This window comes from Oncorhynchus gorbuscha, linkage group LG26 (assembly GCF_021184085.1).
Source record: "Oncorhynchus gorbuscha isolate QuinsamMale2020 ecotype Even-year linkage group LG26, OgorEven_v1.0, whole genome shotgun sequence".
Classification (NCBI taxonomy): Eukaryota; Metazoa; Chordata; class Actinopteri; order Salmoniformes; family Salmonidae; genus Oncorhynchus; species Oncorhynchus gorbuscha.
This window is the reverse complement of record NC_060198.1, coordinates 42,636,040-42,654,988: the sequence shown is the minus strand read 5'-3', so window position 1 is coordinate 42,654,988 and position 18,949 is coordinate 42,636,040. Positions and strand designations below refer to the sequence as shown.

At 46.6% G+C, this 18,949-nt stretch overlaps 1 protein-coding gene across 4 annotated transcripts in view; it reads left to right on the top strand.

The window, feature by feature from the left end:
- Window positions 1-18,949, top strand: part of LOC124016080 (potassium channel subfamily T member 2-like) — a 110,430-nt gene that overhangs the window by 59,651 nt on the left and 31,830 nt on the right. For all 4 annotated transcript variants that reach the window (XM_046331603.1, XM_046331605.1, XM_046331602.1 and 1 more), the window contains 3 exons: window positions 5,858-6,022; window positions 6,543-6,679; window positions 7,095-7,158. In XM_046331603.1, coding sequence (XP_046187559.1) covers window positions 5,858-6,022; window positions 6,543-6,679; window positions 7,095-7,158 — 366 coding nt within the window. The remainder of the gene's footprint in view (window positions 1-5,857; window positions 6,023-6,542; window positions 6,680-7,094; window positions 7,159-18,949) is intronic.

Below are 18,949 nucleotides of genomic sequence, written 5' to 3'. Positions count from 1 at the left end.
ACCTCAACCCACCTACTGTCTGTCTATCACTACCTCAACCTACCTACTGTCTGTCTATCACTACCTCAACCCACCTACTGTCTATATATCACTGCCTCAACCCACCTACTGTCTTTCACTATCACTACCTCAATCCACCTACTGTCTATATATCACTGCCTCAACCCACCTACTGTCTATCTATCACTGCCTCAACCCACCTACTGTCTTTCACTATCACTACCTCAATCCACCTACTGTCTATATATCACTACCTCAACCCACCTACTGTCTTTCACTATCACTACCTCAACCCACCTACTGTCTTTCACTATCACTACCTCAACCCACCTACTGTCTGTCTATCACTACCTCAACCCACCTACTGTCTATATATCACTACCTCAACCCACCTACTGTCTTTCACTATCACTACCTCAACCCACCTACTGTCTTTCACTATCACTACCTCAACCCACCTACTGTATGTCTATCACTACCTCAATCCACCTACTGTCTATATATCACTACCTCAACCCACCTACTGTATTTCACTATCACTACCTCAACCCATCTACTGTCTATCTATCACTACCTCAACCCACCTACTGTATGTCAATCACTACCTCAACACACCTACTGTCTTTCACTACCTCAACCCACCTACTGTCTATCTATCACTACCTCAACCCACCTACTGTCTATCTATCACTGCCTCAACCCACCTACTGTATTTCACTATCACTACCTCAACCCACCTACTGTCTTTCACTATCACTACCTCAACCCACCTACTGTCTTTCACTATCACTACCTCAACCCACCTACTATCTATCTATCACTACCTCAACCCACCTACTGTTTATCTATCACTACCTCAAACCACCTACTGTCTATCTATCACTACCTCAACCCACCTACTGTCTATCTATCACTGCCTCAACCCACCTACTGTATTTCACTATCACTACCTCAATCCACCTACTGTCTATATATCACTACCTCAACCCACCTACTGTCTTTCACTATCACTACCTCAACCCACCTACTATCTATCTATCACTACCTCAACCCACCTACTGTCTATCTATCACTACCTCAAACCACCTACTGTCTATCTATCACTACCTCAACCCACCTACTGTCTATCTATCACTACCTCAATCCACCTACTGTCTATCTATCACTACCTCAACCCACCTACTATCTATCACTACCTCAACCCAGCTACTGTCTTTCACTATCACTACCTCAACCCACCTACTGTCTATCTATCATTTCCTCAACCCACCTACTGTCTATCTATCAGTACCTCAACCCACCTACTGTCTATCTATCATTTCCTCAACCCACCTACTGTCTATCTATCAGTACCTCAACCCACCTACTATCTATCTATCACTACCTCAACTCACCTACTATCTATCTATCACTACCTCAACCCACCTACTGTCTATCTATCAGTACCTCAACCCACCTACTGTCTATCTATCATTTCCTCAACCCACCTACTGTCTATCTATCAGTACCTCAACCCACCTACTATCTATCTATCACTACCTCAACTCACCTACTATCTATCTATCACTACCTCAACCCAGCTACTATCTATCTATCACTACCTCAACCCACCTACTATCTATCTATCACTACCTCAACCCACCTACTGTCTGTCTATCACTACCTCAACCCACCTACTATCTGTCTATCACTACCTCAACCCACCTACTGTCTATCTATCACTACCTCAACCCACCTACTGTCTATCTATCACTACCTCAACACACCTACTGTCTGTTACTATCACTACGTCAACCTACCTGCGGTCTGTCTATCACTACCTCAACCCACCTACTGTCTATCTATCACTATCTCAACCCACCTACTGTCTGTCTATCACTACCTCAACCCACCTACTGTCTGTTACTATCACTACCTCAACCTACCTGCGGTCTGTCTATCACTACCTCAACCCACCTACTGTCTATCTATCACTACCTCAACCCACCTACTGTCTGTCTATCACTACCTCAACCCACCTACTGTCTATCTATCACTGCCTCAACCCACCTACTGTCTATATATCACTGCCTCAACCCACCTACTGTCTTTCACTATCACTACCTCAATCCACCTACTGTCTATATATCACTGCCTCAACCCACCTACTGTCTATCTATCACTGCCTCAACCCACCTACTGTCTTTCACTATCACTACCTCAATCCACCTACTGTCTATCTATCACTACCTCAACCCACCTACTATCTATCTATCACTACCTCAACCCACCTACTGTCTTTCACTATCACTACCTCAACCCACCTACTGTCTGTCTATCACTACCTCAACCCACCTACTGTCTATCTATCACTACCTCAACCCCCACCTACTGTCTTTCATCTATCACTACCTCAACCCACCTACTGTCTTTCACTATCACTACCTCAACCCACCTACTGTATGTCTATCACTACCTCAATCCACCTACTGTCTATATATCACTACCTCAACCCACCTACTGTATTTCACTATCACTACCTCAACCCATCTACTGTCTATCTATCACTACCTCAACCCACCTACTGTATGTCAATCACTACCTCAACACACCTACTGTCTTTCACTACCTCAACCCACCTACTGTCTATCTATCACTACCTCAACCCACCTACTGTCTATCTATCACTGCCTCAACCCACCTACTGTATTTCACTATCACTACCTCAACCCACCTACTGTCTATATATCACTACCTCAACCCACCTACTGTCTTTCACTATCACTACCTCAACCCACCTACTATCTATCTATCACTACCTCAACCCACCTACTGTTTATCTATCACTACCTCAAACCACCTACTGTCTATCTATCACTACCTCAACCCACCTACTGTCTATCTATCACTGCCTCAACCCACCTACTGTCTTTCACTATCACTACCTCAATCCACCTACTGTCTATATATCACTACCTCAACCCACCTACTGTCTTTCACTATCACTACCTCAACCCACCTACTATCTATCTATCACTACCTCAACCCACCTACTGTCTATCTATCACTACCTCAAACCACCTACTGTCTATCTATCACTACCTCAACCCACCTACTGTCTATCTATCACTACCTCAATCCACCTACTGTCTATCTATCACTACCTCAACCCACCTACTATCTATCTATCACTACCTCAACCCAGCTACTGTCTTTCACTATCACTACCTCAACCCACCTACTGTCTATCTATCATTTCCTCAACCCACCTACTGTCTATCTATCAGTACCTCAACCCACCTACTATCTATCTATCAGTACCTCAACCCACCTACTATCTATCTATCACTACCTCAACTCACCTACTATCTATCTATCACTACCTCAACCCAGCTACTGTCTATCTATCATTTCCTCAACCCACCTACTGTCTATCTATCAGTACCTCAACCCACCTACTGTCTATCTATCATTTCCTCAACCCACCTACTGTCTATCTATCAGTACCTCAACCCACCTACTATCTATCTATCACTACCTCAACTCACCTACTATCTATCTATCACTACCTCAACCCACCTACTGTCTATCTATCAGTACCTCAACCCACCTACTGTCTATCTATCATTTCCTCAACCCACCTACTGTCTATCTATCAGTACCTCAACCCACCTACTATCTATCTATCACTACCTCAACTCACCTACTATCTATCTATCACTACCTCAACCCAGCTACTATCTATCTATCACTACCTCAAACCACCTACTGTCTATCTATCACTACCTCAACCCAGCTACTATCTATCTATCACTACCTCAAACCACCTACTGTCTATCTATCACTACCTCAACCCACCTACTGTCTATCTATCACTACCTCAACCCACCTACTATCTATCTATCACTACCTCAACCCACCTACTATCTATCTATCACTACCTCAATCCACCTACTGTCTATCTATCACTACCTCAAACCACCTACTATCTATCTATCTATCACTACCTCAACCCACCTACTGTCTATCTATCACTACCTCAAACCACCTACTATCTATCTATCACTACCTCAACCCACCTACTGTCTTTCACTATCACTACCTCAACCCACCTACTGTCTATCTATCATTTCCTCAACCCACCTACTGTCTATCTATCAGTACCTCAACCCACCTACTATCTATCTATCTATCAGTACCTCAACCCACCTACTATCTATCTATCACTAGCTCAACCCACCTACTATCTATCTATCTATCTATCTATCTATCTATCTATCTATCTATCTATCTATCTATCACTACCTCAACCCTCCTACTGTCTTTCACTATCACTACCTCAACCCACCTACTGTCTATCACTATCACTACCTCAACCCACCTACTGTCTATCTATCACTACCTCAACCCACCTACTGTCTATCTATCACTACCTCAACCCACCTACTGTATGTCAATCACTACCTCAACACACCTACTGTCTTTCACTACCTCAACCCACCTACTGTCTATCTATCACTACCTCAACCCACCTACTGTCTATCTATCACTGCCTCAACCCACCTACTGTATTTCACTATCACTACCTCAACCCACCTACTGTCTATATATCACTACCTCAACCCACCTACTGTCTTTCACTATCACTACCTCAACCCACCTACTATCTATCTATCACTACCTCAACCCACCTACTGTCTATCTATCACTGCCTCAACCCACCTACTGTATTTCACTATCACTACCTCAATCCACCTACTGTCTATATATCACTACCTCAACCCACCTACTGTCTTTCACTATCACTACCTCAACCCACCTACTATCTATCTATCACTACCTCAACCCACCTACTGTCTATCTATCACTACCTCAAACCACCTACTGTCTATCTATCACTACCTCAACCCACCTACTGTCTATCTATCACTACCTCAACCCACCTACTGTCTATCTATCACTACCTCAATCCACCTACTGTCTATCTATCACTACCTCAACCCACCTACTGTCTATCTATCACTACCTCAACCCACCTACTATCTATCTATCACTACCTCAACCCAGCTACTGTCTTTCACTATCACTACCTCAACCCACCTACTGTCTATCTATCATTTCCTCAACCCACCTACTGTCTATCTATCAGTACCTCAACCCACATACTATCTATCTATCACTACCTCAACCCACCTACTATCTATCTATCAGTACCTCAACCCACCTACTATCTATCTATCACTACCTCAACCCACCTACTATCTATCTATCACTACCTCAACCCACCTACTATCTATCTATCACTACCTCAAACCACCTACTATCTATCTATCACTACCTCAACCCACCTACTGTCTTTCACTATCACTACCTCAACCCACCTACTGTCTATCTATCATTTCCTCAACCCACCTACTGTCTAACTATCAGTACCTCAACCCACCTACTATCTATCTATCAGTACCTCAACCCACCTACTATCTATCTATCTATCTATCTATCTATCTATCTATCTATCTATCTATCTATCTATCTATCTATCTATCTATCTATCTATCTATCTATCTATCTATCTATCTATCTATCTATCTATCTATCACTACCTCAACCCTCCTGTATTTCACTATCACTACCTCAATCCACCTACTGTCTTTCACTATCACTACCTCAACCCACCTACTATCTATCTATCACTACCTCAACCCACCTACTGTCTATCTATCACTACCTCAAACCACCTACTGTCTATCTATCACTACCTCAACCCACCTACTATCTATCTATCACTACCCCAACCCAGCTACTGTCTTTCACTACCTCAACCCACGTACTGTCTGTCCATCACTGATTACACTAATATAATTCTTGCCATCTGTAGTTTGAGCAGCTGGCCTTCCTGTGGATGGAGCGCCAGAAGTCTGGGGGGAACTACAGCCGATACCGGGCACAGACGGAGAAGCACGTGGTGCTGTGTGTCAGCTGCCTCAAGATAGACCTCCTCATGGACTTCCTCAACGAGTTCTTCGCTCACCCCAGACTGCAGGTCTCTCCATAAAACCTTAACTAGGGAAGGAATGGGCAACTTTGATGGGGGTGGGGGCCACAAAAAAATCTGATCTGAGGGGCCTCAGTGACTCGCTGGTCTGCGTACCCACATCTATATCCACACATGCAGTCATGCAATCAGAGCCGACCCTAGCCTTATGTGAGCCGTAAGGAAAATGTTGGTTCCCCCTTTAGCTACCCTTCCCCCTTGACAACAGAGAAAAATGCAATGTTTTAGAGTTAATTTCCTGCAATTCTACACATTTTTCCATTAGGAAGATGAGATACGGTGTCACTAACGTGTGTGTGCGTGTATTCATGTGTGTGTGCGTGTGTGTACATCTCTGTAATCCTCTCCAGGAGCTGAAGCAGCTGAGGTTAAAACAGGGGATTCAATCAGCATTAGCATAGATCAAACAACATGTTTTATTTTCAGGAGCAGCTGGGTGAGGGAATATTTGTGTGAGACCCTCTCTGCCCTCCCATTAACCCCAGTGTGGGCGTGTGTCCATCTATAGGACTACTACGTGGTGATCCTGTGCCCAGCAGAGATGGATGTACAGGTACGGAGGGTCCTCCACGTGCCCCTGTGGGCACAGAGGGTCATCTACCTGCAGGGCTCCGCCCTCAAGGACCAAGACCTCATGAGGGCCAAGTGAGTCCCCTGCATCCTTCAGTTACTTCAGTTACTGGCCCAAAGCTCTAACCACTAGGCTACCTGCCGCCCCTCCAGGGGCCCCAAAACAAGACATGCTACAGGGGAATATATCATAGGCAATGTTAGACACTGGCTCTGTTAAATAAAGACAGCAAATAAAATGATTGTATTTTCTCCTTGTCTTCTGCTGCCCGGGTAGTAACTCTCTGTGAAGTCGTGTGTGTTAGAAGAACAAATGTATTGTCCTGTTCCTCCTTTGTTCTCTCTCAAAAACATGACAACAACAACATCCACCCCCTCTCTCTCTCCTCTCATCCTTTCATCTCCTGTTCCTCTCTCCTCCTCCTGCCTCTATCTGACCTGTGTCCTGTCTTGGCCCGACCCCTCCCGCTGCTCTACTAACTGGCTGTAGGATGGATGATGCTGAGGCCTGTTTTATCCTCAGTAACCGATTCGAGGTGGACCGCTTCGCTGCTGTACGTTCCTCAATCTCCTTTTAATACTTTTAATCTCCACAAGGCCACCCTCCTTCTTTTCCTGTCCTCCGCTCTTCTTTCTCTCCTTCACAGCTTTCTCTCTCTACCTCTACTATATTTTTACCAAAATGTAAATGATCAACCTAAGAACTATTTCACAACTATTATTTATCTTCTTATTTTACCCTGGCTCTTATTTTCCTCTCTGCGTTGCCGTTCTTAACAGACTATTTCACACCTGTAACATAATTACGGGAATTTTCCTTTCTGGTGTGGCTATAGCCTGTTAGTTCTGTTGAAAGCTCCGTGCCCTAGTTGAATTTTCCTTTCTGGTGTGGCTATAGCCTGTTAGTTCTGTTGAAAGCTCCGTGCCCTAGTTGAATTTTCCTTTCTGGTGTGGCTATAGCCTGTTAGTTCTGTTGAAAGCTCCGTGCCCTAGTTGAATTTTCCTTTCTGGTGTGGCTATAGCCTGTTAGTTCTGTTGAAAGCTCCGTGCCCTAGTTGAATTTTCCTTTCTGGTGTGGCTATAGCCTGTTAGTTCTGTTGAAAGCTCCGTGCCCTAGTTGAATTTTCCTTTCTGGTGTGCTATAGCCTGTTAGTTCTGTTGAAAGTTCTAGTTGAATTTTCCTTTCTGGTGTGGCTATAGCCTGTTAGTTCTGTTGAAAGCCCTAGTTGTTGAATTTTCCTTTCTGGTGTGGCTATAGCCTGTTAGTTCTGTTGAAAGCGTGGTCCTGTGTAGCTCAGTTTAGAGCATTTTCCAGGGTAGTGGGTTCTGGACCACCCATACGTAGAATGTATGCACACATGACTGTAGTCGCTTTGATAAAAGCGTCCGCATATATTATATTATTATTTTGAAAGCCTAGTTGAATTTTCCTTTCTGGTGTGGCTATAGCCTGTTAGTTCTGTTGAAAGCTCCGTGCCCTAGTTGAATTTTCCTTTCTGGTGTGGCTATAGCCTGTTAGTTCTGTTGAAAGCTCCGTGCCCTAGTTGAATTTTCCTTTCTGGTGTGGCTATAGCCTGTTAGTTCTGTTGAAAGCTCCGTGCCCTAGTTGAATTTTCCTTTCTGGTGTGGCTATAGCCTGTTAGTTCTGTTGAAAGCTCCGTGCCCTAGTTGAATTTTCCTTTCTGGTGTGGCTATAGCCTGTTAGTTCTGTTGAAAGCTCCGTGCCCTAGTTGAATTTTCCTTTCTGGTGTGGCTATAGCCTGTTAGTTCTGTTGAAAGCTCCGTGCCCTAGTTGAATTTTCCTTTCTGGTGTGGCTATAGCCTGTTAGTTCTGTTGAAAGCTCCGTGCCCTAGTTGAATTTTCCTTTCTGGTGTGGCTATAGCCTGTTAGTTCTGTTGAAAGCTCCGTGCCCTAGTTGAATTTTCCTTTCTGGTGTGGCTATAGCCTGTTAGTTCTGTTGAAAGCTCCGTGCCCTAGTTGAATTTTCCTTTCTGGTGTGGCTATAGCCTGTTAGTTCTGTTGAAAGCTCCGTGCCCTAGTTGAATTTTCCTTTCTGGTGTGGCTATAGCCTGTTAGTTCTGTTGAAAGCTCCGTGCCCTAGTTGAATTTTCCTTTCTGGTGTGGCTATAGCCTGTTAGTTCTGTTGAAAGCTCCGTGCCCTAGTTGAATTTTCCTTTCTGGTGTGGCTATAGCCTGTTAGTTCTGTTGAAAGCTCCGTGCCCTAGTTGAATTTTCCTTTCTGGTGTGGCTATAGCCTGTTAGTTCTGTTGAAAGCTCCGTGCCCTAGTTGAATTTTCCTTTCTGGTGTGGCTATAGCCTGTTGAAAGTTCTGAATTTTCCTTTCTGGTGTGGCTATAAGTTCTCCGTGCCCTAGTTGAATTTTCCTTTCTGGTGTGGCTATAGCCTGTTAGTTCTGTTGAAAGCTCCGTGCCCTAGTTGAATTTTCCTTTCTGGTGTGGCTATAGCCTGTTAGTTCTGTTGAAAGCTCCGTGCCCTAGTTGAATTTTCCTTTCTGGTGTGGCTATAGCCTGTTAGTTCTGTTGAAAGCTCCGTGCCCTAGTTGAATTTTCCTTTCTGGTGTGGCTATAGCCTGTTAGTTCTGTTGAAAGCTCCGTGCCCTAGTTGAATTTTCCTTTCTGGTGTGGCTATAGCCTGTTAGTTCTGTTGAAAGCTCCGTGCCCTAGTTGAATTTTCCTTTCTGGTGTGGCTATAGCCTGTTAGTTCTGTTGAAAGCTCCGTGCCCTAGTTGAATTTTCCTTTCTGGTGTGGCTATAGCCTGTTAGTTCTGTTGAAAGCTCCGTGCCCTAGTTGAATTTTCCTTTCTGGTGTGGCTATAGCCTGTTAGTTCTGTTGAAAGCTCCGTGCCCTAGTTGAATTTTCCTTTCTGGTGTGGCTATAGCCTGTTAGTTCTGTTGAAAGCTCCGTGCCCTAGTTGAATTTTCCTTTCTGGTGTGGCTATAGCCTGTTAGTTCTGTTGAGTTGAAGCTGGCTATAGCCTGTTAGTTCTGTTGCCCTAGTTGAATTTTCCTTTCTGGTGTGGCTATAGCCTGTTAGTTCTGTTGAAAGCTCCGTGCCCTAGTTGAATTTTCCTTTCTGGTGTGGCTATAGCCTGTTAGTTCTGTTGAAAGCTCCGTGCCCTAGTTGAATTTTCCTTTCTGGTGTGGCTATAGCCTGTTAGTTCTGTTGAAAGCTCCGTGCCCTAGTTGAATTTTCCTTTCTGGTGTGGCTATAGCCTGTTAGTTCTGTTGAAAGCTCCGTGCCCTAGTTGAATTTTCCTTTCTGGTGTGGCTATAGCCTGTTAGTTCTGTTGAAAGCTCTGTTAGTTCTGTGCCCTAGTTGAATTTTCCTTTCTGGTGTGGCTATAGCCTGTTAGTTCTGTTGAAAGCTCCGTGCCCTAGTTGAATTTTCCTTTCTGGTGTGGCTATAGCCTGTTAGTTCTGTTGAAAGCTCCGTGCCCTAGTTGAATTTTCCTTTCTGGTGTGGCTATAGCCTGTTAGTTCTGTTGAAAGCTCCGTGCCCTAGTTGAATTTTCCTTTCTGGTGTGGCTATAGCCTGTTAGTTCTGTTGAAAGCTCCGTGCCCTAGTTGAATTTTCCTTTCTGGTGTGGCTATAGCCTGTTAGTTCTGTTGAAAGCTCCGTGCCCTAGTTGAATTTTCCTTTCTGGTGTGGCTATAGCCTGTTAGTTCTGTTGAAAGCTCCGTGCCCTAGTTGAATTTTCCTTTCTGGTGTGGCTATAGCCTGTTAGTTCTGTTGAAAGCTCCGTGCCCTAGTTGAATTTTCCTTTCTGGTGTGGCTATAGCCTGTTAGTTCTGTTGAAAGCTCCGTGCCCTAGTTGAATTTTCCTTTCTGGTGTGGCTATAGCCTGTTAGTTCTGTTGAAAGCTCCGTGCCCTAGTTGAATTTTCCTTTCTGGTGTGGCTATAGCCTGTTAGTTCTGTTGAAAGCTCCGTGCCCTAGTTGAATTTTCCTTTCTGGTGTGGCTATAGCCTGTTAGTTCTGTTGAAAGCTCCGTGCCCTAGTTGAATTTTCCTTTCTGGTGTGGCTATAGCCTGTTAGTTCTGTTGAAAGCTCCGTGCCCTAGTTGAATTTTCCTTTCTGGTGTGGCTATAGCCTGTTAGTTCTGTTGAAAGCTCCGTGCCCTAGTTGAATTTTCCTTTCTGGTGTGGCTATAGCCTGTTAGTTCTGTTGAAAGCTCCGTGCCCTAGTTGAATTTTCCTTTCTGGTGTGGCTATAGCCTGTTAGTTCTGTTGAAAGCTCCGTGCCCTAGTTGAATTTTCCTTTCTGGTGTGGCTATAGCCTGTTAGTTCTGTTGAAAGCTCCGTGCCCTAGTTGAATTTTCCTTTCTGGTGTGGCTATAGCCTGTTAGTTCTGTTGAAAGCTCCGTGCCCTAGTTGAATTTTCCTTTCTGGTGTGGCTATAGCCTGTTAGTTCTGTTGAAAGCTCCGTGCCCTAGTTGAATTTTCCTTTCTGGTGTGGCTATAGCCTGTTAGTTCTGTTGAAAGCTCCGTGCCCTAGTTGAATTTTCCTTTCTGGTGTGGCTATAGCCTGTTAGTTCTGTTGAAAGCTCCGTGCCCTAGTTGAATTTTCCTTTCTGGTGTGGCTATAGCCTGTTAGTTCTGTTGAAAGCTCCGTGCCCTAGTTGAATTTTCCTTTCTGGTGTGGCTATAGCCTGTTAGTTCTGTTGAAAGCTCCGTGCCCTAGTTGAATTTTCCTTTCTGGTGTGGCTATAGCCTGTTAGTTCTGTTGAAAGCTCCGTGCCCTAGTTGAATTTTCCTTTCTGGTGTGGCTATAGCCTGTTAGTTCTGTTGAAAGCTCCGTGCCCTAGTTGAATTTTCCTTTCTGGTGTGGCTATAGCCTGTTAGTTCTGTTGAAAGCTGTTAGTTCCGTGCCCTAGTTGAATTTTCCTTTCTGGTGTGGCTATAGCCTGTTAGTTCTGTTGAAAGCTCCGTGCCCTAGTTGAATTTTCCTTTCTGGTGTGGCTATAGCCTGTTAGTTCTGTTGAAAGCTCCGTGCCCTAGTTGAATTTTCCTTTCTGGTGTGGCTATAGCCTGTTAGTTCTGTTGAAAGCTCCGTGCCCTAGTTGAATTTTCCTTTCTGGTGTGGCTATAGCCTGTTAGTTCTGTTGAAAGCTCCGTGCCCTAGTTGAATTTTCCTTTCTGGTGTGGCTATAGCCTGTTAGTTCTGTTGAAAGCTCCGTGCCCTAGTTGAATTTTCCTTTCTGGTGTGGCTATAGCCTGTTAGTTCTGTTGAAAGCTCCGTGCCCTAGTTGAATTTTCCTTTCTGGTGTGGCTATAGCCTGTTAGTTCTGTTGAAAGCTCCGTGCCCTAGTTGAATTTTCCTTTCTGGTGTGGCTATAGCCTGTTAGTTCTGTTGAAAGCTCCGTGCCCTAGTTGAATTTTCCTTTCTGGTGTGGCTATAGCCTGTTAGTTCTGTTGAAAGCTCCGTGCCCTAGTTGAATTTTCCTTTCTGGTGTGGCTATAGCCTGTTAGTTCTGTTGAAAGCTCCGTGCCCTAGTTGAATTTTCCTTTCTGGTGTGGCTATAGCCTGTTAGTTCTGTTGAAAGCTCCGTGCCCTAGTTGAATTTTCCTTTCTGGTGTGGCTATAGCCTGTTAGTTCTGTTGAAAGCTCCGTGCCCTAGTTGAATTTTCCTTTCTGGTGTGGCTATAGCCTGTTAGTTCTGTTGAAAGCTCCGTGCCCTAGTTGAATTTTCCTTTCTGGTGTGGCTATAGCCTGTTAGTTCTGTTGAAAGCTCCGTGCCCTAGTTGAATTTTCCTTTCTGGTGTGGCTATAGCCTGTTAGTTCTGTTGAAAGCTCCGTGCCCTAGTTGAATTTTCCTTTCTGGTGTGGCTATAGCCTGTTAGTTCTGTTGAAAGCTCCGTGCCCTAGTTGAATTTTCCTTTCTGGTGTGGCTATAGCCTGTTAGTTCTGTTGAAAGCTCCGTGCCCTAGTTGAATTTTCCTTTCTGGTGTGGCTATAGCCTGTTAGTTCTGTTGAAAGCTCCGTGCCCTAGTTGAATTTTCCTTTCTGGTGTGGCTATAGCCTGTTAGTTCTGTTGAAAGCTCCGTGCCCTAGTTGAATTTTCCTTTCTGGTGTGGCTATAGCCTGTTAGTTCTGTTGAAAGCTCCGTGCCCTAGTTGAATTTTCCTTTCTGGTGTGGCTATAGCCTGTTAGTTCTGTTGAAAGCTCCGTGCCCTAGTTGAATTTTCCTTTCTGGTGTGGCTATAGCCTGTTAGTTCTGTTGAAAGCTCCGTGCCCTAGTTGAATTTTCCTTTCTGGTGTGGCTATAGCCTGTTAGTTCTGTTGAAAGCTCCGTGCCCTAGTTGAATTTTCCTTTCTGGTGTGGCTATAGCCTGTTAGTTCTGTTGAAAGCTCCGTGCCCTAGTTGAATTTTCCTGTTATGCAGGTGAAGGAGGACCCAAACGCGACTTAACAGAAACAGAGTTTATTAATGCTCAAAACCGAATAACTGAAATCCTCTAGATAGTAGAGGGGAAAACAACTGGAGAAGCGGCCACAGACTGCAGGTCGCTTCGGGTAGGCGCAGGCCGTAGTCAACTGAGACACCTGCTCACACGCAGCGTCTGAAGAAGGCACAAAACACGACAGGACAGGGTGATACACAATCACGGCAAAAAACACGACAGGACAGGGCGAAACGCAATTACAGCATGGAATACAAAACAAGGAACCGATGGAACAGGAACGGATCACAAAGGAATAAATAGGGAGTCTAATCAGGGGAAAGGATCGGGAACAGGTGTGGGAAGACTAACTGATGATTAGGGGAATAGGAACAGCTGGGAGCAGGAACGGAACGACAGAGAGAAGAGAGAGCGAGAGAGTGAAAGGGGGAGGGGGAGAGAGAGGGATAGAACCAAACAAGACCAGCAGAGGGAAACGAATAGCATGGGGAGCACAGGGACAAGACATGACAATAAATGACAAACATGACAGTACCCCCCCACTCACCGAGCGCCTCCTGGCGCACTCGAGGAGGAATCCTGGCGGCAACGGAGGAAATCATCGATGAGCGAACGGTCCAGCACGTCCCGAGACGGAACCCAACTCCTCTCCTCAGGACCGTAACCCTCCCAATCCACTAGGTATTGGTGACCCCGTCCCCGAGAACGCATGTCCATAATTTTATGTACCTTGTAAATAGGTGCGCTCTCGACAAGGACGGGAGGGGGGGAGGGAAGACGAACGGGGGTGCGAAGAAAGGGCTTAACACAGGAGACATGGAAGACAGGATGGACGCGACGAAGATGTCGCGGAAGAAGCAGTCGCACAGCGACAGGATTGACGACCTGGGAGACACGGAACGGACCAATGAACCGCGGAGTCAACTTACGAGAAGCAGTCGTAAGAGGAAGGTTGCGAGTGGAAAGCCACACTCTCTGGCCGCAACAATACCTTGGACTCTTAATCCTGTGTTTATTGGCGGCTCTCACCGTCTGTGCCCTGTAACGGCAAAGTGCAGACCTCACCCTCCTCCAGGTGCGCTCACAACGTTGGACAAACGCTTGAGCGGAGGGAACGCTGGACTCGGCAAGCTGGGATGAGAACAGAGGAGGCTGGTAACCCAGACTACTCTGAAACGGAGATAACCCGGTAGCAGACGAAGGAAGCGAATTGTGAGCGTATTCTGCCCAGGGGAGCTGTTCTGCCCAAGACGCAGGGTTCCTGAAAGAAAGGCTGCGTAGTATGCGACCAATCGTCTGATTGGCCCTCTCTGCTTGACCGTTAGACTGGGGATGAAACCCGGAAGAGAGACTGACGGACGCACCAATCAAACGACAGAACTCCCTCCAAAACTGTGACGTGAATTGCGGACCTCTGTCTGAAACGGCGTCTAACGGGAGGCCATGAATTCTGAATACATTCTCAATAATGATTTGTGCCGTCTCCTTAGCGGAAGGAAGTTTAGCGAGGGGAATGAAATGTGCCGCCTTAGAGAACCTATCGACAACCGTCAGAATCACAGTCTTCCCCGCAGACAAAGGCAGACCGGTAATGAAGTCTAAGGCAATGTGAGACCATGGTCGAGAAGGAATGGGAGCGGTCTGAGACGACCGGCAGGAGGAGAGTTACCCGACTTAGTCTGCGCGCAGTCCGAACAGGCAGCCACGAAACGGCGCGTGTCACGCTCCTGAGTCGGCCACCAAAAGCGCTGGCGAATAGACGCAAGAGTGCCTCGAACACCGGGATGACCCGCTAACTTGGCAGAGTGAGCCCACTGAAGAACAGCCAGACGAGTGGAAACAGGAACGAAAAGGAGGTTACTAGGACAAGCGCGCGGCGACGCAGTGTGCGTGAGTGCTTGCTTAACCTGTCTTTCAATTCCCCAGACTGTTAACCCGACAACACGCCCATAAGGAAGAATCCCCTCGGGATCAGTAGAAGCCACAGAAGAACTAAACAGACGGGATAAGGCATCAGGCTTGGTGTTCTTGCTACCCGGACGGTAAGAAATCACAAACTCGAAACGAGCGAAAAACAACGCCCAACGAGCTTGACGGGCATTAAGTCGTTTGGCAGAACGGATGTACTCAAGGTTCTTATGGTCTGTCCAAACGACAAAAAGGAACGGTCGCCCCCTCCAACCACTGTCGCCATTCGCCTAGGGCTAAGCGGATGGCGAGCAGTTCACGGTTACCCACATCATAGTTGCGCTCAGATGGCGACAGGCGATGAGAAAAATAAGCGCAAGGATGAACCTTATCGTCAGACTGGAAGCGCTGGGATAGAATGGCTCCCACGCCTACCTCTGAAGCGTCAACCTCGACAATGAATTGTCTAGTGACGTCAGGAGTAACGAGGATAGGAGCGGACGTAAAACGTTCTTTTAGAAGATCAAAAGCTCCCTGGGCGGAACCGGACCACTTAAAACACGTCTTGACAGAAGTAAGAGCTGTGAGAGGGGCAGCAACTTGACCGAAATTACGAATGAAACGCCGATAGAAATTAGCGAAACCTAAAAAGCGCTGCAACTCGACACGTGACCTTGGAACGGGCCAATCACTGACAGCTTGGACCTTAGCGGAATCCATCTGAATGCCTTCAGCGGAAATAACGGAACCGAGAAAAGTAACGGAGGAGACATGAAAAAGAGCACTTCTCAGCCTTTACATAGAGACAATTCTCTAAAAGGCGCTGTAGAACACGTCGAACGTGCTGAACATGAATCTCGAGTGACGGAGAAAAAATCAGGATATCGTCAAGATAGACAAAAACGAAAATGTTCAGCATGTCTCTCAGAACATCATTAACTAATGCCTGAAAAACAGCTGGCGCATTGGCGAGACCGAACGGCAGAACCCGGTACTCAAAATGCCCTAACGGAGTATTAAACGCCGTTTTCCACTCGTCCCCCTCTCTGATGCGCACGAGATGGTAAGCGTTACGAAGGTCCAACTTAGTAAAGCACCTGGCTCCCTGCAGAATCTCGAAGGCTGATGACATAAGGGGAAGCGGATAACGATTCTTAACCGTTATGTCATTCAGCCCTCGATAATCCACGCAGGGGCGCAGAGTACCGTCCTTCTTCTTAACAAAAAAGAACCCCGCCCCGGCCGGAGAGGAAGAAGGCACTATGGTACCGGCGTCAAGAGACACAGACAAATAATCCTCGAGAGCCTTACGTTCGGGAGCCGACAGAGAGTATAGTCTACCTCGAGGAGGAGTGGTCCCCGGAAGGAGATCAATACTACAATCATACGACCGGTGAGGAGGAAGGGAGTTGGCTCGGGACCGACTGAAGACCGTGCGCAGATCATGATATTCCTCCGGCACTCCTGTCAAATCGCCAGGTTCCTCCTGAGAAGTAGGGACAGAAGAAACGGGAGGGATGGCAGACATTAAACACTTCACATGACAAGAAACGTTCCAGGATAGGATAGAATTACTAGACCAATTAATAGAAGGATTATGACATACTAGCCAGGGATGACCCAAAACAACAGGTGTAAACGGTGAACGGAAAATCAAAAAAGAAATAGTCTCACTGTGGTTACCAGATACTGTGAGGGTTAAAGGTAGTGTCTCAAATCTGATACTGGGAAGATGACTACCATCTAAGGCGAACATGGGCGTAGGCTTATCTAACTCTCTGAAAGGAATGTCATGTTTCCGAACCCATGCTTCGTCCATGAAACAACCCTCAGCCCCAGAGTCTATCAAGGCACTACATGTAGCGCCCGAACCGGTCCAGCGTAGGTGGACCGACAAAGTAGTACAGGACTTTGATGGAGAGACTTGAGTAGTTGCGCTCACCTGTAGCCCTCCGCTTACAGATGAGCTCTGGCTTTACTGGACATGAATTAACGAAATGTCCAGCAACTCCACAATAGAGGCACAGGCGGTTGGTGATCCTCCGTTCCCTCTCCTTATTCGAGATGCGAATCCCTCCCAGCTGCATGGGCTCAGTCTCAAAGCCAGAGGGGGGAGATGGCTGCGATGCGGAGCAGGGAAACACCGTTGATGCGAGCTCTCTTCCACGAGCCCGGTGACGAAGATCTACCCGTCGTTCTATGCGAATGGCGAGAGCAATCAAAGAGTCCACATCTGAAGGAACCTCCCGGGAGAGAATCTCATCCTTAACCACAGCGTGGAGTCCCTCCAGAAAACGAGCGAGCAGCGCCGGCTCGTTCCACTCACTAGAGGCAGCAAGAGTACGAAACTCAATGGAATAATCCGTTATGGACCGTTCACCTTGGCATAAGGAAGCCAGGGCCCTAGAAGCCTCCCCACCAAAAACTGAACGGTCAAAAACCCGAATCATCTCCTCTTTAAAGTTCTGGAAATCGTTAGAGCAAACAGCCCTTGCCTCCCAGATAGCTGTGCCCCATTCTCGAGCCCGGCCAGTGAGGAGTGAGATGACGTAAGCAACCCGAGCTCTCTCTCTAGAGTATGTGTTGGGTTGGAGAGAGAACACAATCTCACACTGCGTGAGAAAGGAGCGGCACTCAGTGGGCTGCCCGGAGTAGCAAGGTGGGTTATTAACCCTAGGTTCTGGAGGCTCGGCAGGCCAGGAAGTAACAGGTGGCACGAGACGTAGACTCTGGAACTGTCCAGAGAGGTCGGAAACCTGAGCAGCCAGGTTTTCCACGGCCTGGCGAGCAGCGGACAATTCCTGCTCGTGTCTGCCGAGCATGGCTCCTTGGATCTCGACGGCAGTGTAACGAGCGTCAGAAGTCGCTGGGTCCATTCTTTGATCGGTTCCTTCTGTTATGCAGGTGAAGGAGGACCCAAACGCGACTTAACAGAAACAGAGTTTATTAATGCTCAAAACCGAATAACTGAAATCCTCTAGATAGTAGAGGGGAAAACAACTGGAGAAGCGGCCACAGACTGCAGGTCGCCCGGGTAGGCGCAGGCCGTAGTCAACTGAGACACCTGCTCACACGCAGCGTCTGAAGAAGGCACAAAACACGACAGGACAGGGTGATACACAATCACGGCAAAAACACGACAGGACAGGGCGAAACGCAATTACAGCATGGAATACAAAACAAGGAACCGATGGAACAGGAACGGATCACAAAGGAATAAATAGGGAGTCTAATCAGGGGAAAGGATCGGGAACAGGTGTGGGAAGACTAACTGATGATTAGGGGAATAGGAACAGCTGGGAGCAGGAACGGAACGACAGAGAGAAGAGAGAGCGAGAGAGTGAAAGGGGGAGGGGGAGAGAGAGGGATAGAACCAAACAAGACCAGCAGAGGGAAACGAATAGCATGGGGAGCACAGGGACAAGACATGACAATAAATGACAAACATGACATTTCCTTTCTGGTGTGGCTATAGCCTGTTAGTTCTGTTGAAAGCTCCGTGCCCTAGTTGAATTTTCCTTTCTGGTGTGGCTATAGCCTGTTAGTTCTGTTGAAAGCTCCGTGCCCTAGTTGAATTTTCCTTTCTGGTGTGGCTATAGCCTGTTAGTTCTGTTGAAAGCTCCGTGCCCTAGTTGAATTTTCCTTTCTGGTGTGGCTATAGCCTGTTAGTTCTGTTGAAAGCTCCGTGCCCTAGTTGAATTTTCCTTTCTGGTGTGGCTATAGCCTGTTAGTTCTGTTGAAAGCTCCGTGCCCTAGTTGAATTTTCCTTTCTGGTGTGGCTATAGCCTGTTAGTTCTGTTGAAAGCTCCGTGCCCTAGTTGAATTTTCCTTTCTGGTGTGGCTATAGCCTGTTAGTTCTGTTGAAAGCTCCGTGCCCTAGTTGAATTTTCCTTTCTGGTGTGGCTATAGCCTGTTAGTTCTGTTGAAAGCTCCGTGCCCTAGTTGAATTTTCCTTTCTGGTGTGGCTATAGCCTGTTAGTTCTGTTGAAAGCTCCGTGCCCTAGTTGAATTTTCC